The sequence below is a fragment of the Sparus aurata genome, chromosome 24 (genome assembly GCF_900880675.1).
Source record: "Sparus aurata chromosome 24, fSpaAur1.1, whole genome shotgun sequence".
NCBI classification, from domain to species: Eukaryota; Metazoa; Chordata; class Actinopteri; order Spariformes; family Sparidae; genus Sparus; species Sparus aurata.
The window spans coordinates 6,080,126-6,106,028 of NC_044210.1; the positions used below are offsets into that span (position 1 = coordinate 6,080,126).

Consider the following 25,903-nt stretch of genomic DNA (forward strand, 5'->3'; position numbering starts at 1 on the left):
TGTGGCTGTATTCATCCAGTGCGTGATTGGATTTTTTCTTCCCCCCCCCCCCCCCCATCTTTTCTTGTTGCTCGTGTTCTCATTGTGGCTGGATTGTATCCAGATGACACATAACTCCAACCGGAATAAAAGTGTAACGACTTCTATACCCGTCACTTACTGCCTCCTGGCTTGATTGGATAATAAAAAAAAAAATCCCATCGAGGCAGCCGGCGCGACAATAGCATGTGACAGATCAAACCGCCACCTTATGAAGATCGGTTACATGTGTGTGCGGATGCAGAGAGGTACGAGGCGAGGAAATATGCTCGGGGCTGTTAGCTGAACCGCCTGTTCCACGACAGATCGAAGCACTCCGCTCTCCCCCGCCATCCGTCATCACTGTAGCCTGATGTGAACTCATGAAAAGCATCAGTGGGAGCTGAATTCAAGGCACTGCAGGACTCATATATTTCAGCTTTACAGGACCGATTATTCTAAATCGTGTTACTTTAGGAAGAGGTTCACAAGACAAAGCTATTGAGTAGAAGCCCAGACTAGTAGTGTTATTGAGGAGGATGAAAGGTGATATTTTACACTACAGGACAATGGACTCAACCATTAAGCTCCATGGTCTGGTAACTCGCCTTGAAAACCGAGTCGTTTGCTTTGTCTTTTCGCAATCTTGTCTCTTTTTCAAGGCTTTCTTTTTTTTTTACAGTGTTTTCTGTTGGATGTCACTCCATCGTTCGCAGCTCAACATTCCCTCTTGGCTACGCCTCGCAAAACCCGGGTGGTCAGCCTTCATTGGCTGACTAATGGACAACAGTAAAAGGCTGGAATTGCAGCGATTCCGCACACGCGCGCACGCACGCATAAACATGGACGGAGAGGACTCGCGCGCATCACCATCCATCACTGATGCACATTTAACCTCGTTGGAGTGCGCGATGCCCATTCCACTGCAGCGGCCATCAGGCTGACAGCTCCCATGATGAAGGATGATGTTCCATAGAGCTAACGAGCGTGGCCCGCGCCGGTTCATCACGCCTGTCTGGGCGACGACCTTCAGCCGAACCTACGGACGGACGGACGGACGCGCACGTACGCAAAACAAAAGAGCAAACAAACTTGAGGCACACTGAACACGGGTTTCCCTATTGAGTTTTCTGACTTCCTCCTTTTGTCTCGTCGTCTTCCCTCTCAGCCTGGGACTCGTTCTGAATTTGTTTACTTTTCGGAGAGAGGTGTAGCAGCTAACTAGTACGCCAAAAACCTGGATCCGAGCAACGCCGATTCTCCACTTTACTCCTCAATGTCCTCTCTGCCCTCCCGCCCCAGTGAACACTGCTCCTCTCCTCAGATATCTGGACAGTGTAACGAGCCAGCTGCTCCTCAAGCAGCAGAGATTACAGCGGAGGAGGCCAATTCTTCTCTGCCCTGGCATCCATATTGTAGCAGTGCTGCAGTGGGACGGATTAAGACAAATTAGCTCCTGACGACTAGAAGGCTGGATTTGATGGAGCCACATGGCATCGGGGCGATTTATCACCGCTTTCTCTCCCTCCATTCCTTCATCTCTCTCTCTGTTGTCAAGGGAGGGAGATGAAAAAAGAGACGAGGGAAAGGCAGAGTAGGAGTCGAATGGTAAAATAAAACCGGAGAGCACCGGTGAGGATTGTGAGAGCTGAGTTTGCACGCTGCTTCCCATGTTTGCGAATCTTGTACATTATCGGCAGCTGTCAACAAGCTGATGTTGCTGTTGTTGTGAGAGAAAAAATATCTGTGGATTTTTGCAGCTGCTGGAGAAAATTGGTCAGGAGGACTTGGAAAATCGCAACTTCAAGTCTACAAGAAGTTGTATAAGAAGTGGAAATAGGGGCGCATCTCCGTGCTGACTTTACAAGTGAAGACATATTCTGATTGATTCGGCACTGAGACGAGCAAATTCAAATCAAATTCAAATTTGTGTCGTGTGCTGTCTTCACAAGCAAGGAGAAGTTTGACTTACATAAAAAGACAGCGTGAACGCTGACTGGCCTTGTGCTGCACCACACCGTGGATGCAGCAAATAAAAAAGGAAAAAAATAAATAAAAAGAGTGAACCGGATGATTTCTTGTAGACCCACAATCCTGCGAGAACCAGGCTAATCTTCTCTGGTTTATTCTGAGATTCGACTGTGCAGCATAAACCCCTTTAATATAGCAAATGGAGGGGAACTGGGCTGCCATCAAAGCTGGATCCAAAGCTGCGAGCTTAAAAGAGAGGAAAAATATCTTACTATGTAAATGTATTCAACACTGACAACTTTAAGGATGCAGAGACCCCCCTAGCCTCGCTAAAAAAGTAAAAAATCTTGCTTATATAACCACACTGGAAAGTGTGCGTCTCTATTTGAAATCAACACAGAATCAAACTTTCAGTCATCCTCAGCGAGGCGAAATCAGAGGTAAAACTCAAAAATGTTTGCTTGAATAAAAAGACATGGACAAGGGGGAAAGGCAACAGTAGCTAGTGATCAGTGATGAGAAAATGTCTGAGTGAGAGTTTGGCAATCAAAGAAGGACTTTTGTGTGTGGGTGTGTGGGTGTGTGGGTGTGTGTGTGTGTGTGATGGGGGAGGTCATTCCCAGATAGTCAAACAGCTTGTCAGGAATCATAACACCGAAGGCTGCATCTCTCTGAAAGCGCTTTTTTTCTTTGCCTTCACACTAATACCTCCTCAGGCTGAGGTGGATGAATAGGCTTTCTGCACTATCTACAATACTGTCCCATTTTTTTTCTCTCCCCGAGGCGAGAAACAACTGGTCAAATCCCACAATCCCACTAGTTGTTCTTCTTTGTATTCCATAAATTGCTGCGAGAGATTCACTGTACTGTCAGAGCAAAGGCCTGGGGGTATTAAACTCCGCTTCTCACCTCCAAAGCTCTAACATGCCATTATTAAATATCAAGGCTTTTTTATCCATCGGCTAGATTCACGGTAAAACACTGTATATGCTTTAAACATCTTTATTCTCATCTCACACATTAACCTTCGTGCTGGTTTGTGTCCTCACTCGCCTCACCTTTCTTGGTGAGCTGGATGTTGGCCTGTCGCCGCCCGTTGCCGTTCTCCACGTAGCACGAGTAGTTGCCGAGGTCGCTCTCCTCCAGGGAATCTATTGTCAGGGAGATGGAAACTTCCTGCTCGCCCAGGTGCTCCCGGATTGTCCTGCAGGGTGTGGCAGAGAGCACAGAAGGCAGGGTTTGTAGTGAGTGAAGTAGATAGAGGTAGCCGGTTAAACAAGTGTTTTCATCATTAAATGAATGAACAAAAAGCTAGGTTTCACTGACAATCTGACACACCTGTCACTGATTTTGGCTCAATCAGTTTAACGTTTCTAAGATTATTCTCATAAGAAATGACTTTCATTATATTCTGTTAAGTGGTTGTGTATGTCTATTACGCCATTAGTTGACCAAATTCTTCCAGCATTGAATTCAGAAAATGAATACATTTCACACAAACATTTTCATTTTAAATATTGGAAAACGATTATACTTGACGAGCTGAACCCAAAGTGAATTATGAGCAGTCTCAACAACTTTAATGTTTTGCTTCACTCTTTCGATTCTCATAAACCTTGTTCTCAGCCACATAAGGTTTTCAGTGAGTAATCCAAGATGGTGGACAGAGAGAAGTAAGAGGCTAACTTTTGAAGACTGAGTAAAATATGTAATTTGATAGCTGGTGGAGACCAAAACAGAGAGTGAAGGACAATGAATAATGGACTTACACACATGAGGGGGGCAGAAACATTACTCCATATCCATTCTAATGTTGCTCTGTGACTGGTAAATAGGTAACTGTTCGCCGATATATTCGCTCTATCAACTTCAAAAGTTTAAAATATCACAATGTTGTGTTTACGGGCTTAACGTGCTGCCCTCAAAGTGGCCAAAACCAATCAACGCATCTTTAACCCAGAGGAACAAGCGGAAAAAACTTCACATTTGATGATATGTTGGCAAACAGCTGCATACTCCCACGTCCAGCAGAATGTAAGTCTCGTATTCCCCCTCATTTAGCTGCCTCAGGCTCCACTTCCTCCAATAGCCAGGCTCCGACCCTGACTGTCTGCCATTTGCTGCTGTGCCGGTAGCTTTTTTCAAAGCAGGTTGTAAAAACAAAACAATGAGATAAAAGAGACCAATATGCTCTAAAGAGCTCAGCAGAGCCGAGTGGAAATGCGGAGTCGGGGAAGTATGTTTATCACAAAACGCAGCACCTTTCCCATTCCATCTAAAATACTGATTGCTGGAGCTTTCATCAGCATGCCATCATTAAAATCTGCCTAGTCCAAAGGCTGTTTTCAAAAGACAACAACTGTGAGTAAACAAGACAAAGAAATGCTTCTTAAGTCACAAAATCATTGTTCTAAACTTGATTTACCTCCTAATTCACCAGGGTAGTGATGAATGTGTGTGCCTGTTGTGATACGGGGGATAGCAGCTCTAACAGGCCGCGTGGAAAATGGACAAATCAAAGGTGGAAATTGTCAGATTGTTCAGCTGTGCTCATTTGTACTCAAGAGAGTCAAGAATAATTGCTTCTTTCAGTTCCCCTTCTTTTGCTTTAGAAAATACATGCAGAAAGTGTTTGCCTGGGGTAACAAGGGAGGCACTGTTGACTTTTGGAGCAATCCCACTCTGAAGAAGAAATAATCCGTGTTTGCGGTTTGATTTGGACCCAGGCAGATTAGAAAACACTGGATGTGTGTGGTGTTGATGAAAGGAGGATTCATCGCCTGAGCCAATGACAACTGATGGTGGTAAAGAACCATCAATTAATCAAACGGAGCCAACTGCTGTATCGCTGTCTGCTCAAAGCTATTATGGGTTTATGACTCATGGTTTGGTAGAATGAAACCAACATGCAAGCTGTTTGGTAACATTTCAACACCAATATGTCTTCCAACCGTTGCCAAAACAGCGGGTCCAAACGCCTCATTACTGACTATGAGGTGTACATCAAAGTCACTTCAGAGTCTTTGTTTAAGAAGTCTGATTGGGATGAGAAAAAAAACCCGTAGAACAAAGAAGCCGGCTGAAAATGTCGGAGAAAAAGCAGAGCTGAAGGTGTGTTTTTTAATTTCATGTTCCCAGTGTTTGTAGGTATGCCCCGTGACTGCAGATTCCAAATAACAAAGTCGGATCAAATTTCCCAACAAAAACCTAAATAAAAAAAACTATGGAAAACAATAACTCTAGACTCCAGGCAGTCAAAAAGTCATAAGTAGAGAGTACTGACTCTAATAAAATATGGATTTTTCTGGCAAAAAGAAGAGTTTGCCCCGAGGAAATGTGGGTTGTGTCTACAGTAGGCATCCCAAAATCCATAAATCGTGACCTTGGAATTATAAACATCCATCTGAGGTGCAATTCTGAGACACTGACACTTTCTGGGTAAACTTACTTTGCACTTGACTGTGAACCTTTACACCTATCTTTCTCCAGTCAAAATTACGCAGATAACTACATCAGACAGATGCTTAGTTTAATTCCTTTTGCCTTCACTCTGCGCTCCATCTCATCCCAAACCATCTCGATTGGATGGTAGAGGCCAGGTTATCTGGCGCAGCACTCCATCACTCTCCCTCTTGGACAAATAGCCCTTACACAGCCTGGAGGTGTGTTTGGGGTCATTGTCCTTTTGAAAAATAAATGACAGTACAACTAAACTACTAGAACTCTGTGTGGTATTCATCTCGGCTCTAATCTGAGGTGCTGTTTACTTGTGATTTCTGAACCTGGTGACTCGGATGAACTTATCCTCCGCAGCAGAGGTGACTCTTGGTCTTCCTTTCCTGGGGCGGTCCTCATATGAGCCAGTTTCGTCGTAGCCCTTGATGGTTTTTGCGACTGCACTTGGGGACACATTAAAAGTTTTTGCAATTTTCCGGACTGACTGACCTTCATTTCTTAAAGAAGTGATGGACTGTCATTTCTCTTTACTTAGCTGATTGGTTCTTGCCATAATATGAATTCTAACAGTTGTCAAATAGTGCTGTCAGCTGTGTACCAACCTGACTTCTGCACAACACAAGTGATGGTCCCAACCCCATTAAAAAGGCGAGAAATTCCACAAATGAACCCTGACTTCATTGAGAGAAGGCCAAGGGTTTGCAGCGCTGTCAATAAAGCAAAGGGTGGCTACTTTGAGGAATCTAAATTATGAAACATATTTAGAGTTATTTCACACTTTTTTGTTTACTACATAATTCCATATGTGTTCATTCATAGTTTTGATGCCTTCAGTGAGAAGCTACAATGTAAATGGTCATGAATAAAGAAAAAACATTAAATGAGACGGTGGGTCCAAACTTTTGACTGGTAGTGTACACTTACAGTTCATCAATAGAACGAAAGTACACAACAAAAGGGAGGAGCTGACAGTCCGTGACTGACAAGAGGCCAGCATTATATGACTCATGACAGATTTTCCCTCATGAAAAATTATTCTCCGTTGACTTGCTGAGACTCCTGATGTCTATTGGTTGTGACATGTTGGTACGGGGATAATAGTGTGACTGTCATGATGCACTACATCGCCGACCGATCACATAACATTTTGCCATGAGGGAATACAAACCTCTTTTGAGGTTTCTTTTATAAATCCAAAAGACTAGAAGATGCTTCTTTGACTATGAGAACACTGACTGTACTGGAAGGACACTGTGATACTTGCTGCTTATTTTCCAACACTGGATACTTGGCAGGGTGTTGCGTTCATTAGCAAAAATTGATTTTAGTGGCCCCCACATCATTAGCAGTGACTTCTTCATTTAAATGAGAAGTAAGAACAGCATCAAGCTGAATTTAGATGGCTTCAAGGGAACACACTGGCAGTGCTAACAAGCCATCGGGAGCAGAGTCACCCATACCCTCAAAATGTCAAGAAATTCATGAACACTTTTCAACAAATTAAGCACTTTTCAACAAAACTACAAGAGCATTGCTGCTGGTTCGTAATCTTTAGTTGAAGCTCAAGCCTTTTTCATCTTAGACATCAGCCGATGTGGTTTTTGTCAGGTATGTTTTTTAAAGCTTTTTTACAACTCTGAACTAAATCAGATGTGTGATAGCGAGTTTGTTACAGCGTTGGAGCTAAAGCAGCAGTACAAAGCAAGATTTAACAAGACTCTAAATAAACTGATTGAAGTTGTGGTGTGGAATCAAAAGCAACGACTGCTGTCAGCCTCAGAGATGAAAGGTAATGCTCGATTTTCAAAACTTACAACAAGACAAGAATCTGCAGCCATGCTAGTTGGGATGAGGCTCTACTTAGACACAGCTGTGCCTTGATCTTAATCCTAACATTTGCATGTTAACAGGCTCAAAATGACAATGCTGCTGATGATTACCAGGCATAAAAGGTGCAATACAAATCTCCACTGCATAAACGTGCAATGAAAGGGCCAATAAAGTCAGAATTCTAAATCAGAAACTCAGGTAAGAATTTGGCAACATAAACACATCTGACATCAAAGCAATATGGTGCCGTGGTAGAGAACGAAAGGGAGAGAAAAGAAGTTGGAATTATTTTTTTTCATACATTTTTACTTCATCTAGTGTTTGTGTTGTGAAATGTGCTGCATCAATTGTATTTGTAGTTTTGGTAGTTGCCACCTCCCATTTCCATGCAGTTGATTTTCATATAATAATTTTTAAATCTGTTAATGACCAACCACTATATTTAACATTTTAAAGAAAAGCCCCACAGCCCCCACTAGTTCTTTAAAGCTGTATGGGAAAATGCAAAAATCCACTTTGGACAATAATGGGCTCATGACATATTAGATGTTGAAAAACATATTTACTAAAGATGTAAAAGGAATGCCGCTCAATCAGCTCATCTTAGAAAGACTTCTACGTGGCAAAATAGACCCAGCACTACAGAAGGCATTTGTTAGAAACCCACATGCCAAGAGGAAAACAACAGGAAAACAATGATGCTTAAAAGAGCTGAATCTCCTGCTGGGGTTACTGTGCAAAAGTAGGGATGATATATGAGGAGATAATCTTTTCCAGGTTACAAAAATTGCATCTATTTCAAAGCCCTGTTTAATGATGCATGGGGCTAATAGTGCGAAAAGGTACTAGTGCCACTTGGGCATTCAGCTGGTGCCTGCCGCGGGGCATCTGAATATGAAAACTCATCTAATTCTTGCTGATCAATGAACAGACTAAACAAAGCAGATTTTGAAGTGTTGGGGAGATAAAGACAAACTAAAATACAACCACGGCTGCCATGGCAATATCTCACATTAGCTTTACAAAGTGCTGCTAATAATTGGTATCCCACAGAGAAAATATCACACTCGCAGTGAAATCCCTTTTATTGACCATGCACAATGAAGGCCCATTAGAGCTAATCATTTTGTAGCTATATGGACTGGCTGCTTCATAAAAAACTAATCATCAAGAAGTGCTTTTTAAGCTGGTCTTCTGAAGGAAAGCACAGAGGTTACCTGGATTCAGACTTGTTTGACTACGTGTGTGGGAGCGAAATTAATTCAGCCCTTTCTCTTAAGTCCTGTGAGCTTCTCCTGATACTCATCCTTCTCCATTGCGCTGCCAGTCATGCTGAGAGACGAGGCTCCTCAAGGTTGGGATATAGATCCATGCTGATGGCTTTTTAAAGAGGCGGCACCCATGTGTGACTCAACATAGGCTGTAGGTTGTTGGCAAAGGAAAAAGCAGATCCATCATACTTGTTAGTTTTGAGTGGTGGACTGTCTGTGTTTCCACAAACAAGTGAAGATTCACGTGTGTCACAGAGATAATAAAGACCTGGAGAAAGAGGAGCCACGGAGGGTGAACACACCCACACGAACATCTGGCAGGTGGTGTGCATAAAGGTTGAGGGCAGCAGTAAACTGGTGCTGTGTTGCTGGATCGAGATGAAAGTACACCAGGATCCTGTACACAGCGAGGAGGCAACACAATGACTCACTGAGATGCTCAAGGAAAAGCACCTGAGGCTAATCTGGAAAAACATCTTAAAGTTTGAGTTCGGTTTTCGGACTTCATATGGTAAAACAACCAAAGATCCAAAATCAGGTTTAGTGTAAATTTCATTTTCTAATTTGGGTAAAGTCCAAAAAATCATGAGCGAGGTTCGCCTGACCTATAGTGGGGATGAAAGCACCCTGCGCCATTGCTGCAGGGCAAAATAATACAGCATCGTTAATCATCTCGCACATGAAAAACGTCTCACATACCATGCCTGCTTTGAAACCTGCTACATAAGGATCATATGAGATCCTATCATCATCTCCAAGCAATGCAATCTATCTCTACCTGATATTATCAAGTGCAGTCTCTCCAAGCAGCCTCAGTGACACCTGAACATTTTAAATACATCATGCTTGTCATGCTGTGCGTTGTTTTTAAATGTCTCACTGGCTGATGCTTGATAAAAATAGTTTTTTAGCTGTCTGTACATCTCCTTACTTAATCCAAAAAGTACATTTGAATCAGATAAATGCAGCTATTCAAACTAAACTGAATGACAGATCAACCCATAGGTGTCAGCTTGGAGTTCACCTTTTCATGCTGATATGATAAGATGTACAGGTCTGATACAGGTTTTCAAGGATTAAGGTCTCACACCTCAAGTATTAAGAATCATGCTTTGGAGTTTGGATTTTCTGATACGTTTACACTGACCAGTCAACATTTAAACTAATAAATAATATTGATGATCTTGTTCCCATGCAGTATTCTGCTGGGAAACCTTAGGTCCTAGAATTCATGTAGATGTTACTCTGACATCAAACACCTACCTAAACGTTGTGGCAGACCAAGCACAAGTGATCCTTGGAGAACAGGCAACCGAGTGGAGTGAGAGAGATCGATACCACTCCCATGTCAGTATGGAGAATATGAAGCTTGAACTAGCTCAGCTTAGCATAAAGACTGAAAACAAGGCGAAACCACAAGCCCACTGCACAGAAAATAGAGTGGTTTTGAGCTTTTTACGGGAAAAAATTGAATCAGCACATTTCTTAAATTGTCTAATTATTCTTTTAATGCTCATCAATGGGCATTGTCCCATATACAGGAAAAATAGCAAAAATGTAGCTTGAGACAGACTTCCTCTACTCCTGCAAAGAGTGTCTCCGTTAAACCACCAAATTAAATAATCTCAACAGGTTTATATGATTGTTTGCCTGAAACTGAGGCATCAGTGTCAGACTGTAAAATGCTAAGCAGTACTTGGTTTTCAGTGCTAAAAGGCAGTGGAAGCATCGCTGGAATATAAGCACCCTGATTTCCCATGAATATATCTGGGAGAGAATTAATTAGAGTTGGAAAATGAAATTTTACACTTGAACTGTTGCTCAAAAGGGCGCTAAAGGCCCCTGCACCGGGGACTGAAACTTCTTCTGGTTCTCAAACTTCAACAGCACGGCCTTTATGTCTGCATTCCTGCTGTGACTTCACCTCCGAGATCCATGCAGTCTTGTTCTGCAGCCACAACATTTTTTATATCAACCCAGAATCTCAGTTGGTGAAACATTGTGCCAAAAGCTCCATTTCATGTATTACGGGCGGCCCTTCAGGGAATACTCCTGTGTGATTAATTTCCATTTCAAAGCTAAAAGCTCATGGAATGATGTCAGGGAGCTGGGGGGTTTGAAGTGGTGCACATTCAAATGGGAAGAAAAAAATTAAATAAATAAAAAAACACACAGGAGACAGTATCACGCGGTGGCACACAACAAAAATATGCACTTGAAAAACTTGAGTGAACCGTGGGCACCCACTGCGTGCACACAAGCCTCCTCCCTTCTGCCCCTGCACACACGTAAACACACACACACACATGTAAACACACACGTAAACACACACACACACGTAAACACACACACACACACCCACACACACATACACACACACACACTTTCAAAGTAGCTCACGGTCACAGTTTTAATCTATTGCCTTGTTTGGTTTAGGTTTCTAACGGCATGTAAAGCACTCCTCTGTACGCTCTCTTCTTATCTTTATTTTACCACTCACCCAATGCTGCCACCTGTCCCCTGCCCACCTCCACAGCCCCCCCTAAATCCTGTAGGCTCTAATTGGCCTGGTGTCCTTCACAACAGAGAGCGTTGCTGAGAGCCGGACGCGGTGTGCTAGAAGGCTAATAGAGACATCTCGAAATGCCAGGTCACTGGCTGGGCCGCTAACTCTCCTCCCAGCCTTGTCACGCTGCTTACAGTTAACCTTTTCATTAGACGGCATTTGTCGGCAACAGGGATCTTCTAGTCATGTGCGGGGGACTGTCAAAGTAAGTGCAGCGGAGCTGGATATGAAAGGGTGTGTGAAAGTACAATCAGACACAACAGCAAAAATGTCTATCTGAACAAATATTAAGCTGGAAAATTCATTAACAGCAAATAAATCTATTCTTCTCTTAAAGGGTAACTTTAATTTTACAGGTGTGGTTACAGGTTTTAAGGAGTTCTTGGTTAGAATAAAGTATGAAGCCTTTTGTTTCTCACAAGGAAGCTACATGCAGTGAAATAAATGGCCTCCAGTGATGTCACTCAGTGATTAAGTTGCATTGTGGGTAATGCAGACACCTGGTTTTGAAAAAGTCGTCCACTGGTCCAGCATTGCACTCCTATTAACCTGCTGGACTCCTTTCTAACAGTTTGAAAACAATTGATAAAAAATCGAAACGGCAGAACCGGAGATATCACCATTTTTATGCCACAAATTGTACTTTCTTTGCAAACCCAGGCACGTGTCCTTTGAGATTTCAGACACAGACATCTCAAAACCTGGACAAATAAACCAAAATCATAGCCAGATGCCACTTAATGGGAACAGTTTCTGATCTTTGCTTTCTTAATCCATTCACATTAATGCTCGAAAACCCTGGTGGCAACAGGAGTGCAAAAAACCCCCAAAACAATTTCCTTCCTACTGTTAAAACTCAATGAAAGATTATTTGTTGCTCACATTTTTTATTATAACATCTGGGAGAAGGTGACCACACCACTGCACAAACAAGGCAGTTGAGTTAATTTTGAACACCCTTCCCACATGTACATCTGCCAAGATATGTGTTCCATTTATTTCAATATTTTTGAATCGTCTTTTCTTCTGGAAGTCTCTTCTGCTCCCACTTCATCTGACAATCTGACACTTTGTATTTGCTGCTGTACCAGACTGCAGTAGCACCCCTGTATTTATCCAGGTTTTCGTCAAACCTGGAATAATAACTTTTTTTTTTTTTGTGATTCTGTATCTAATCATCCATCTATGTATATAATTTGTTTTTATTAGTATCATCACAAGACCACAGCAAAGCATTTAACAGTCAAAGATGGAAAAAAAAAGAGATGGCTACTGTATACTAGCAAAAGTAAGCAATGACTGCTGTCGTCTGTTCACTGCTAATCAACGAAAAATATCCTGGATGAGTTCCATGTGTCAATGTTTGCAAACTAAAACAACACTTTGTCCTTCACTTGGTCCACCTCCTCCAATATGACCTGAATGTAGCGCGGGCCAAAACAAAGAGCCCCCACAATCAGAAAACATTAGCTTGTCATTCAGCCAACGCTGCATGCACCTTGAGCGGTTTTCTGTAGTCTGGTTTCTCCCAATTTTTTTTACTTTTTCCACAGCAAGCATCGACAGTTCGACTATAAGTAAAACATTCATGCAGCTGTTACCTGATGTGAAGCTAAGTATAAAGTTCTTATAAAGAAAGAATACATCATGTGATGAAAACGATTCATATGTTTGTTTGAAATGTAGAGATCAATAACAAAGTGAAGTTTCCATATTCTTTATACCAACTGTAAGTTTTCACGATATAAACCTGTTTTGTTTTTCCGGTATGACCTGAATGCATCGTTACCTAAAGCAAGGAGAGCTCCTCTTTAAAAAAATATCCTGCTACCAGCCAATTAGATAGCACTGTCTGATGGTCAACCAGCTTCAGGCAGTATGTGTGCCTGGCTGTCAGGTTTTCACCTGATTTTGGAGAAAAAAAAACGAACTTGGTTTCCAGTGATGAGTGTGAGCCGAAAGATGGAGGTCACCCAAATGGATATGGAGGCCAACGCGGACTTTCAATTGGAGTTTCCATCTGCTGTGCTGCTCTGCTATTATCACCTCCACTCATATTTCAGGGCAGAGTAATTGCTGATCACTGATGGAGCAATGCCTGAACTGTGCATATATATTGTACATGATAAAGAATGCATGGCTGTCTACATTATTAAACAGCTACATAAAACATTCATGAAAATCATTCAAATTGTCGCTTGGTAGTGAAAAGTTCCCTTTATTGTTCCGTGTGCTGATGTGCGGTCACATGGTTGTGGTAACTGGGTTTAAATAGGTGTTTACCAGTTCAGCACTGGAGCTTTTTGAAGTACCTCATGAATTTGTTATATTGTGCTGTTCAATGCTTGTTCGAATGTTGAGAGGTTTAGAAGACATGTACATTGAATAGATTTAAATGTACATGCATCATTTTCTTTCATATTGGTTCTATTTTGCTTGGTAATTTCACCAAATCTATAAGGTGGTTGTGTCAGTTCTTGTCTAACAAACCATACTCCAATACGCCAATAACAATTAGGATTGAAACCCCCAAATTGGGGAATTTTCAAAGTCTTACTTGATCTCGCTCTCCTGGACCCGCTCCTCGTCCAGGTCCTCAATGAACTTCTCCCCCTTCATCCAGTAGATAAGTGGACTGACGTCTCCGCTGTATCCAAAGAAGGCTCTGCATGTCAGGTTGACGGGACTTCCTGCAGGAGAAAAGACACAGGATTTGAGGTTACACCTGGGTACGCGGATGTCTGTGATATGTGTAATATGCTGATACAGAGGGAGCAACATAAAAAGCAGAAGGGAGAACCATGACACAATAATGTCTTCTAAATGATGCTACCTGCATCTAAGCCATTATCTAATCCCCCAAAACTGATTTTAAGGGGAACACACATCAGCGTCATGTGATGCTACCCTTGGTTTCTATGCTAGCCCACACACCAGGCTAGTCTCGTATTTTCCTCGCATCAGTGCACATCAACTCTCCGGAGAAACTGTAATTTTATCAAATTAGCTCCCTGGCATTGACTGTACCATGACTACTACTGTCTGTATCAACTGTTACAGATGACACAGCGCTGTGTGACATGGCTGTGTGTGTGTGTGTTACACTAAAATCTCCATAGGAAATTGTCCTGTGGTTTTTGCACCACCATCAAAATAATACATCTTAAAAATGTGCAATATAGAAAAGAAACAGACTGAGAATGTACACAATAACCACTCAATATCCCCACATTATTCTAGCTGCATCCAAGTTACAGGTATTGGTTGCCAGCAGCTCAGCAGGAAACAGCATCTTTACTTTCAATAAACAACATCGATACCTTCTGTCTGTGCCCTCGGGTGATGGATATCTGGTCATAAGTGATACCGCATCAATGAGTGCCATCCCCGAAAACCTATACTTACATGTGCTTCCTGTTATAACACCTTTTCTCTTTTCAGACTACAATTTTTACCCTTCAAACCTCCATAACAGCCTCCTTGATTCTATCAATTCCTAAAACAGTCTCTCACTCTCCAGAGGTACCATCTTAAACCATCCCAGACCCCATTTCTAATTCCCTGACGGCCTCTTAAACTTTAAAACACTCTCTTCAACACTCTTCCACGGCAACTTTGCAGCACTGCTGTACCTTCATAAAAGCTCTTATACTCTTCAGCAGTCCCTCCCGCTCCTTTCGCTGACGGACCATACTTTTTAAATTTAAATTTCAATCACCATATTCTGCAGGAAGCACTGCAAACAATTAAAACAATGTTTTAATGAAAAAGTACAGCAAAGCTTTTAAGGGCAGTGATTAGCATGATTAATGAATTCATACAGCCTACATATATGTTCCTTTTGTATTCACACAAAGTCGGAGATCAAATGCACATTATCAACTTAATTATACTTGCATACCTTCACTAGTATTTGTGACAATGAGGGGATGCTGTTCGCCCTTGTGGGTCTATTGAACTGGACTGTGATTGAGTCACCCTTCATTCCACAGATGCTATATGCAAAGCTTTTCAGTGAGAAAATAAAAGAGTATTTATTCATTGCCGATGGAGCTCAATGCTTTCATGCTTGATTGTGCCCTGATTTAATCGTAGCGATTCCACTTCACTTCTAAGCTCTTTCAAAGAGCTGTGAAAAGTTGGATGATTCAATAAAGGCTGCATAGCGACGGTGGTTATTTAGGCAACCATCGCAACCATTTTAGGATAAGCAGGTTCCAGTGGAAACCTACAAACCTTGATGGGACAAAATAATAACTAGGGTGGGGCGGAAATACTGAATTTCTCAAGCCTCTGCTGTTCTCGAGGAAAGCATTATATGAGGTTATGAATGACAATGTAGCAACACTGCAATCCATCAGGGCAACTGTGACACATCGTGTTTTTATTTCTCAACAGCAACTATGCAACTTTATATTCTGAAGTTCAGCATCAAAAAAAGAAAAGATGTTCTGCAGCTGCATTTCAACTGCAAATGGGAATCCTGTAAGTCAACAAGTTTTCCACAACACGTTCCTGCAAGTGTTTCACAATAAAAGCATGAAGGGTTTCTGTCCCACCCTAGAGGGAGTGTTAAGTTTGTACTGACTTTGTATTGCAGTAACGTTAGCAAATGGGAGCGGAATCAAACAAGGCTTCGTACTGACGTAGTTTAGCGTGTAACACAGACGGTATTACCAACACATGTCAGTCAGAGTGGTAAAGCGATGTGTGAATTACTCCTCATAACATAACGCTCTCTGTGGCGCTGAGCTAATCAGCTGTCTTGGGGCTCTTTTAAACTAGCCGTATGCTGCTAGCGCTCTCCATCTACACCTTAGTCGGTTTGCATTAAATCAAAATAGTTGTAAAAAAGCTTGTGCGCTGGACTTGAACAGCAAAACCAGAAACTAGCCTAACCCTATAACAATAACATGATAACCTGATAACACACTCAATTCTTTTAAATACTAAAGACTTATTAAAAACAAAAGAGAGATGAGTAAGAGACAAAAAAAAAAAACTCTCGTGAATAGAGGTTTTTAAAATGCAAAAGTTTTGCACCTTCATTACAAGTATGGTGACAAAATGAGCAGGTTTGACTAGCCTGCATACCAAAGTTTGATATTTGACAAAATGACAGAATGTATGCAGATTTATAGCGCGTGCATACATGTAAAGAAACTGAATTTTAAAGTTAGATGTTTTTTTGGTTTTCCAGCAACAGAACGATCACGAAAAAGTCGACTGGTAACACTAGCCTTTATCTGGTCCAGTATTCCTCACCAACTTCAGAGGGAAATAAGTTGCTGTAGCAGTTACATGCGACATGCTCACTGGCTTGTGACTAACTTCTTTTGTCTGCCATTCAAGAATGGGCAAGTAGTGTGCAGTTGGTTTATCAGGGTTTTTTGTCGCTGAAATTAGCCACCTGCTGTTTCTGGAAAACAACAACACTGTTGAAAATGACGAGACTGAACCAAAACATTGTATTTGTCATTGTTACTGTCGAAGAACTGATTAGCGCAGCTTTAAAGTTTGAAGCACTTCTGCACACTTTGCACTTAAGACATCAAACGTAGTAATGGCTTATTATGTCTGCAAACTCAAATGGCTTAAAATGTGTGTGCTAACTGTGAGAAACAGCTTCAATATGTTAATATGTCGATTCTCAGGGTGTTTTTCACATTAGTTACAGCTAAAGTGAAAGCAGTTGAGACAAAAGCACGGAAGAAACTCCAGTTGGGAAAAGCAAGTCTGAAAGCAGCCTGGAAAAACCAGGAAAGAAAATTCCGTTATAAAGAGCTTTGAGGTCAATTTTCTGTACTAGAATTCAATGTGACGTGCAGATAGGCTTCCTGGGATGACGAGAACCGTGTGAACAAAGGGGAAAGTGCACAAAAAACACATATCAACAGACAAGCCCCCTGCCTTCACATCAGCAGGAGTTCTCCTCTCTGCTCGGCTCATTTTTTTCAACACACATTCTATCTGACTGGAGTAAGATAAACCGCCTTTTTAAACCTGTTTTCTCTCTCTGCCGAGGATTAGAGACCTCTCATTCTTATCACACGCATGCTGCAGCCGACGGCGCATCCACGAGTGTGTGGCCTGCTCTGCGACAGGCTCACCGGGGGGAAGAAAAGAGCTGCATCATCAAAGCCCGGGAATGACTCTGATCCATAAAAAAAAAAAAAAAAAAAAAAAAAGGTGCCTATGATCAAGGGGGGCTCCACCAGTTGTGCGTCCAGGAAGGCAAAAAGGTGATTCAGCATCTCTTCAGTAGCAATCCCTGCTCATTGGCCCCGTGGCGAGGACTCAGAAGTCTGTGAGATGGGAGATAACTGTGGCGTATAATTGGGTGCTTGCTAGTTCAAAGATAATAGGGATTGTATTTTACCAAGGCCTGCTCTAATTTGGCCCTCTAGTGCAACATGTTCAGATAATAGCGAAAATGTTAACCGGGAAGATCTGGTTTTGGGATTCAAGAAAAAAGGCCCCGAGTTGGTGGATGGTTTTACTGAGCAAAAAATATTGTCCAGAGCTGAAGAGCTGTGTTTGTATCAGAGTGTGTGTGAGAGAGAGGGAGTAAGAGAGAAAGTGTTGGGGGTCCTGGACCACACACACACACATATTTCCACACATGCACGCAAATGCTGCTATACTTCCCAGCTCCACCAGGGGTCTCTGTGGGGCTACAGAGCAGCAGGGCCAGTGTGCAGGAGGAGCACATAAAACAACAACAAAAAAACAAAACACACCATTTTGACAGGTGCAGACAACGGTAAAAGGAAACACAGATCCTTTTGTGTGCCACCTTTGATGTCAAGAGGCTTCACCCACGGATCCAAACAGCATGTTGTGTTGTAGCATTGACAGCTCCACTGCTGTGCCGACAACAGCCGCGGTGTCACTCTCTGAGACTTATTCCAAGGGGCTCCTCCATGCATATGGCTGCATGTTGCTCCCTTAACGACTGCGTGCTAATTTGCGCGGCTTTACTGCGAGCGGCTAAGCCTTGCGCGGACGTAGGGTGGTGTGCTCGGTTCGGGAAATGCACAGCCGTGCAGGGACTTAAATGCACAGATTCTAACATCCAAATCCCAAACCTCTGGTCTTGGTCAGGGGGGCAAAGTGAGTCTTAATGTGATTGTCTCTTCTCTCTTATCTCCCTCCGCCTCTAGAGCGTCTCTCTCTCTCTCTCTCTCAGTGGCTGTGGCTGCAGGACGGAGACGTCAGCAAAGATTCCCGTGGCTAAGCAGACAGACTGGAAGCTATGAAATCATGAAACAGCACAGAGGAGCCAGGAAAGAGATGCACAGAAGGACAGAGAGAGAGAGAGAGAGCGGGCATGTATGCACTACTGCATCTGTGTGCATGTGACAGAGGCACGCATGAGAGAAAGGGGGCATATGTGCATGTCAGTGCGGATGGGACTGAGAAAAAACACGAGCTAGACAGAGGAATCCCACAAGAGAGGGAACAAACCATTCGCCATGGAGAAAGACTTCCCACACAGAGTGAATAGAGCATCGTATCGCCCTTGTGCACTGAAGATTACATAGATTACAGATCAGTACATCCGTATGCAGTGCGTGCACCATGCATGTCAAGTTAATCTACCAGCGTTTCCCATTCAGATCCAAACAATCCACCTCTTGAGTAGGGAAGCCTTTCTCTTCTTTTCTTTTTTCTTTTTTGCTTTTAACAGCCTTGAATAAATTAAGCCCTACAGCAAGCAGGAATAATACTTCAGAGGGAAGAGACTAAGCTTTTCAGAGTTTTTTTTGGAAAGGGCATTCGCAATCGTAACAGGAATGAGGACACAAATAGCTTTAATGCTTTTGGTGAGATGGGAGGCAATGGAGCTAGCAATTAATGGCAAACGGTGAAAGTTTTAAATGATCAGAAATCTGCAGGGCAGTTTGATCTTTGTGCTGGCTTTCATACTAGATTGAGCCTGGAAGATTGTGCAGGACAAACACATAAAAATGTAAAGACTGTGAAGATCTGAAGTTCATGTTTGCAGGTGACATCCACATTTAGACATCAAACAGATGGAAGGCCCAGCAGGTCAATAAGGTGACAGTTAAGATTTTTTTAAAACAGATCTCACCATGAAGCTTACACAATTGCTTTCCCTCATTAAAACAAGTTCTCAGATTTTTTTTATGTTTAAATATGCAAATGAGTAGTTATCTTATTAAGACGATAGTGCTGGCCTTCAAGGCTGTCAGTGGAACTGCACCATCTACCTCCAAACACTGGTCAGACCACACGCCCCAGCGCGAGCACTTAGCTCTACTACATCAGCTGGCCGGCTGGTACCGCCAAAGCAAACAAAGGCTGCTCAGCGAAGTCGCATATCTTCTCAGTTCTGGCGCCTCAGTGGTGGAATGACCTCCTGACAAATGTCAGGACAGCGGAGTCACTCGCCATCTTCCGCCAAAGACCTTACATAGCATGAAAAATAAACTCATGTGTGCCATATTTCTAAGAATAAAATGTTCTATGAGGGAGCTATCCGGCTGAAATCACGAGGAAAAACCCATTTTGAGAAAACAGCTTTATAAGACTTATATTGTGAATTTTCATTCATTTTCCATGCTCATTTGCCTTAATTTCTCAAACAGAAATGAGCCATAAAATAAACACCTTCATTTTTAGTTTGAGTCTTTTCTCTCCAGTAGCCTGAAAGAAAAGATGCATAAAAAAACCTGTGTTGTTTTTCACCGTCTCAACTTAAGTGCTCAGAAAAATGAACATTTGAAATTTACAGTGCCATGACAACTGTGCAAAAACCCATCTGCTGTGGAAAATTGTGTGAAATGATCAAAAGCTCTAAACTGCAACTAAATGTTAAGTGTGCCTGATTCACAGATAATGCGTTAAAACACACAAAAACACAGGTATAGAGGAGTTCGTGCCCCTTAATCATCTTCCTTATTTAAGCTAAACCGTACTGATATGAGTAGAGGTGAGACATTAATGGTAGACACATACAGATGCCTACACACAGTGCTCAGGGACTTACTGAATTACAGCATTTACAGTCACCAGATCTGAAACCAAATGGAACCTAGTGAAGACTATACACAGACGTGTGAGACCGTGCTTTCTAGACATCAGTTGAGGAAACATCTTTGGTAGAAAATGGACAACCTATGCCAAGCAGCAGTGAAGCCCTGGAGGCTCAAGTTGGCCCCAACACCTTACTAAGGCACTTTTTGGGGGGACTTTTCTTTGAATCGCTGCATAATACTGAATGGATCAAGGCTGAGTGTTAAAGGTGTTTCTTCAGTCATAAAAAAAGCCTTAGAGCAAGTAAGCTTTCACAGCACAACCAAAACTTGTTCTCAAAATGTCAGAATGGCACGTCTGTCACTTCTGGCATTGGAGGAAAACTCCTCTTTTCTCCCTTCTTCCGCCTGACATGATATTCCCTCTTCTCTCTAATTAGGCCTTCCTTTAATGCAAAGGTCTGGGCTCGACATAAAAGCACTTGAAGATTGCCCTGTAGCCTGTGATCAGCGGGATAGCGAGCGACTGATCTGGGCCGAGAAGAAGCCCGGGAATTGAATCAGCAGATAATATGATTGTCGATGGTGAAAAGGGGGTTTTCCCAGATTCAGCGGGGCATCTGGGCAGCATGAAGCAATTCCTGAAACCATTTTATCAACTCTGAATGAGAGTGACTATTATCTTCATCTTCGGCTCCAGAACAACATCCGGGCAGTAAAGAGTTGCACGAGTGATGCATCCCTTGTAATTGCAGTGGCTGGGTACCCACTTGCATTGGCGTGGCCAGATGTGGTGGTCTAATTGTCTCTCTATTCAGCATTCACTTTGTTTTGTTTGTTACAGCTCCAAACCTCCCCAATCACACATTTTAGAGCAGCCACTGACTGTGCTGTGTTCAGGATTGATTTAGCTATGTCCTCCCCCCCCGCGTATGGTCAGTCTCCTGATATTCATACTTAGCACTGCACCTCATTATCGCTGAGCCTTTCCCTGTAATTAATGCAGGTAAAGCAGACATAAAGAGACACAATCTTTAAACTGTATTGCTGAAGTATATGAGCATGTTAAGGTGTGGCTATCATGAAAGAAAAGGGTTAATGATGGGTTGTGAAATTACGATTTTCTCGGCTCTGTGTTACTGTTGCCGAGGACAGGCCATAATTAAAAATCGTATGAGGTGGTACTGTTGAATATTACAGGGCTAGGGAAACAAGCAGGCTGGGGGTTGGGTGAATAACAAGTCCAATTTGAGCCTTCTGGAACAGATCATGACATTTGCAAAGATCAACGCGCACTCTTGCATTGATGTTCCCATAATACAATGTTCTTTGAAACAAAAGCAACCCCTATTATTACTGCGCAATCCGCTAAAGAATCATTACCGATGTTAACCCTTGCGTTGGTTAAACTTTGCGTTGAGAAGTCACAGTTGGGTTCTCCTAATGAAAAGCTTATAAGACATTAATGAAACACTTAAAGGCTACTTTGAAAACATTAGACAGATGCAATGTTGAAAGGAGGAAACAAGGTTATACCACGATTAGAAAAGCATCAGTCGGTGATGGCAACATCGGCTTTGATGGAGATGCTCATGGTTTTGTGGCGCATTGCAATTTTTATGAGGTATACCTTTTGTATCTTAATTGATAGCTGTTCTGCATCAGTTATTTATACTAGGCCCTAAACAGAATCATTCATCAAGTCATGTCTCTTATCTTGTTACCGAACCAACTTTTGTCCTCAGACACATAAGATGTTTCCTTTCTTGCCCATTGAAAGGGGCCTGTCACTTCCAATGACAGAATACAAAGAGTTAGGTAAGAAACTTCATCTAAATCCTAGTCTTCCTCCCCAACCTGATTCTGAGCCTGAAATACTCATGTTGCTGTTAGCTGAGAATTAAAAGAAAATCTTCCCTCACAGTGAGAAAGGCACCAACAGGACCCGAACGCTTACTAGGCTTTGGTGCACGTCTATGCAGACAGAGGAGGGACTTCCTCCCGGGCTTAGTGCGGAACGACGAAGCCATCTAGAGAATCCCTAAGCGGCACCATTTCGTTTAGCAATTGATGGAGAGCCAGAGAGCTGAAGAATGTGGAAAATGTGGTCGAGAGGAAGCAAAAGAGACATAAACACAATGAGAGAAAGAAAGAGACTGATGGTACTAAATAGCAGGCTCCTTGAGGCCTTGCTGGGTCACCTTTGAAGCGTGCCCGCACCCCCAACAGTCCTATTTCCTAGCTGAAGCTCCCTGTGGTTAGATGCTCAGCTTGGGCTCACTTTGGTAATGCTGGCAATGAATTCTTTTTCACAACTGTTACACAGGAGAACTGAAATATTTTTGACATCTGGCTCTCTCCTCCAATGTGCGGCATGACTGTCAACCTTCAAATTAATTTAGCAAAAAAGTGCAAGTCCCATTCTCTGTCCAGCCTTGCTTATGTACACTCGAATTTGCTTGTTAATGATGAAATGTTGTGACTCATGGCAGTTGCATGGCTGCCCATCAGGAGGCTGCCCAAACCATCCAAATGCTATTTTGGGCCCAAGTCTGGCTCATTCATGACAAATTACAGCAGTGTAGAATTGTGTTACTTACACTAACACGTGCTAGAAACAGGGTCAATGCACTCCCAAGTGAAGGGAGTCTCTTTCACTCATAAATCTAAAGAATCTCATCTTACATTTTCTGGAGCTGAATAAGAAGGAGTCATGCTAGGGTCAGACTGCACAATATTGTCCTGGAAATCACAAGCAAAAGTGAGTGTCCTTCAGTTTGTGAGGATCAATACTGGCTTTAGGATGCATTTAGAGGCCCAGATAGACAGAGTGTCATGTAGTTATTTTCTTTTGAGGCCCTTTGTTAGGAAGAAAGAGATGTGGAGCGACATGCAACAAAGGTCCTCAGATGGAACCCATAAGCTAAAGCGTGTCCCTGTTGCATTGATTAACAATTTCTATGTTCAGCGACAGCATGGTTGTGATCCTGGGAGTCTCTGGACCCTCCTGCCAAATCAACTTTGTGTGTCAGGCAGGTCATGAAGGCTGTAAACTACTTGTGAGTTATTGGTCGGGTTTCTAAATGTAGTCTCAAATATCTCTAGGCCAAGTCCATGATGCATCTTGCTCCAAATCTACGGGGATGAATCCGCTGCCACAACCGTCTCCACTCGTCTGGGAAGGCTTAGTGAGTTTGGGCACGATGGCTCGTGGTTGGCAGTCCAAAATGAATGCATGACTTTAAGCGAGGGGCATTGTCATGTTGAAACAGAAAAGAGAAATACTAGTTGGTTAAATGTATCATTTTCTTTTATGAATAAATACCAATTTCTGACTCTAACCCAAATGTTTCTTTATAAAACACATGTGGGCAGGCTCTCACTCTGGCTTTAACCCCTAATACTGTATGTTCACACGTCCAGCGGTTCCCCACAGCACTGATTGGATGTATGTTATTGCAGCAGAGTGGCCCTTGTCTCCTAAGCCATCAGTGAAAAGAATCTAGTCCCTAAATGGTCCAGTGGAGCACACTCACCAGCTGAGATCAAGACAGCTTACTGTGCTCAGTGAGTGAGGGGAAAAAATGAGACGGACGGAGAGAAAGAGGAGTGAGTGCAGAGCGAGGGAGGGCTGCTATATCCATACCCTCTCTCCTTGGGAGTCCATGTAATGAAAACAGGACACAGCAGAGTGATCAGGACTGTAGGTGCTTTCCCCAGCATTTCGGCGGGCACTGTGTTGGATATCTGCAGCGCATGTGAGCCGAATGAACAAGGAACTCGGGAAACTTAACTGAGGCGGCGACGTGAAGTGAATGAGTGGAGCAGGTTTTGAAAGAGCGGGAGGACAAGCTGCTGTAACTTATCACCTCGAATCTAGCTGATGCCGAAGGAGGGGGGGGGGAGGGAGGGGGGAGGAGAGGGAGGCAGGGAGTTAGTGTTAGTGGGTTTGGAAATCATTGCATCACATTTCTCCAGGGGGGGAGGCAGGAAAAGTGGAGAACCGGGTTTACATGGTGTGACTGTAGCTCTCCAGTGGTAGGAGTGCATGTACTGGGATGTTCTCTTGAAAATACATGTGGAAATGAGGAGTCGATGCTGCATCACGTTTTTCGAGAAATTATACCGCCTGCTCTACACATGTGTAAATCACGAAAAAAAATCTGGTTTTCTTTCAAGCCTTTCAAGTCGGAATTTCCGGTGGGGAAAGCTACAGATTTGCAAATGGTTTCATATAGATTTTAATGCTGCAAATTAACATTTGAATTATTGATTAAAGCCGCACTAACATTTCTTTTTTTTCATGTTTATAATAACTCAAATAAATGTTTAATACCAAACCGTTTTGACCCATGAATATCACCCAACTCTGCAGTATTTCAGCCCTTATAGGCTTATTGTTTGGGTTTGATTCTGCTCTCATCAGCCTCACAATCAGTAGCAGCATGCAATGTATATCTTATTTAGGCTTTTTAGGCTCTGATAAACCCAATGTACACCATATGCACAGCGGGTGGAAAGAAAAACAAGCAACTAATGACGTCAATGTTGGACGTACACTTGTCGTGTGTTCCTTTGCCACAAAGCGGCACAAACAGAACAAACAAAAACTGTTTTGGAAGTTTAAATCCGTCAATAAAGTTTGATGAATAACTGATGAATTGTTTAGTGTACATAAAAAAAGTGAAAATGCTCATCACTAGTTGAATGTTTTGCTGAGTACATTTAGAATTTGTTTGTCAATAGACTGATTACTTTATTTACTTATTTAAGGTGTTATTAACTGGTGCAGGTGCTAATGCTAATTGGCCACCAAAACTGTCAAACATCTCAACTTCTCCATTCATATTTTCTGTCTTTTCACTGTTCATTCTTCGTCTGTCCCTCCTCCACTGATCCTATTCATCCCCTCTCATTGTCTTCCGCCTCACCTTTCTCCCTTCTCTCTCATGCCTCGCAGCATGTCTTGGGAGAGCTTTGTGCATAAGCAGGTTTCTAAAATGAGTGCCAGTGTATCAGGAAAAGAGACAAACAATAGGACTGTGTGACAGAGGGGCCGCGAGGAAAAAGAGAGTCTCTGCAGGAAGGACGCTGAGGAAAAGGTTAAAGCTCTGGTGAGAGCAGGCATCATCGACACAGCATCCTGCTGCTTTCTCCCTGTCCGTCATGTTCACAGAAAAACACAGTGTGAGATCCCTGCCTGGGCGTTTGTGTGTGTGTGTGCGAGTTGGGGCGAGTGTGTGGTGTTCTGGTGCATAGGCAGGGTATGTGCGGTGATTTGTATTACGTATGCTTCTGTCCTTCTAATTTGCATGAACATATGGAGATAAATACATTCATGTTCATGTATTCAAACAGCGCATGTTGGAACTGTGGACTGAAAATACATACAATTCATCATGTGTATTTGATAAACATGCCATTATGAGAAAAGGGGTTCAAAACCCTCCATGTATTCATCTGGGTAAATGACTTTAAGATTGACACGAGTGTCTGGGGACATCAAAATGTCACCATGATAGGAAATATCTACCATGAGAAAGGAGGCGAGGGATCCTCCTTCGGGGCCGCTGACATGACTGACTGAATGGTGCATTTGTAATATAAAAGATTTTAATGCTGTAAGGTTAAGGAAGGTCATCAGGCCGCGATTGCTGAATGTCAGATCGCCATCGGAATAAAATCAGAGTCTTGTGAAGGGCTACGTAGAGCAAATAACCTTTGAGGCATTCTCTCCAGTGACCTGATATATGGGGAAATCACATTTAACGCCAGTCAGAGAGAATAAACTC

At 42.6% G+C, this 25,903-nt stretch overlaps 1 protein-coding gene across 4 annotated transcripts in view; it reads right to left on the reverse strand.

Moving 5' to 3' along the window:
• The window catches only part of LOC115577155 (interleukin-1 receptor accessory protein-like 1), a 290,011-nt gene that overhangs the window by 15,935 nt on the left and 248,173 nt on the right, over positions 1-25,903 (reverse strand). For all 4 annotated transcript variants that reach the window (XM_030410010.1, XM_030410011.1, XM_030410013.1 and 1 more), the window contains 2 exons: positions 13,670-13,802; positions 3,048-3,193 (listed from right to left, as the gene is read on the reverse strand). In XM_030410010.1, the coding sequence (XP_030265870.1) occupies positions 3,048-3,193; positions 13,670-13,802 (279 nt within the window). The remainder of the gene's footprint in view (positions 1-3,047; positions 3,194-13,669; positions 13,803-25,903) is intronic.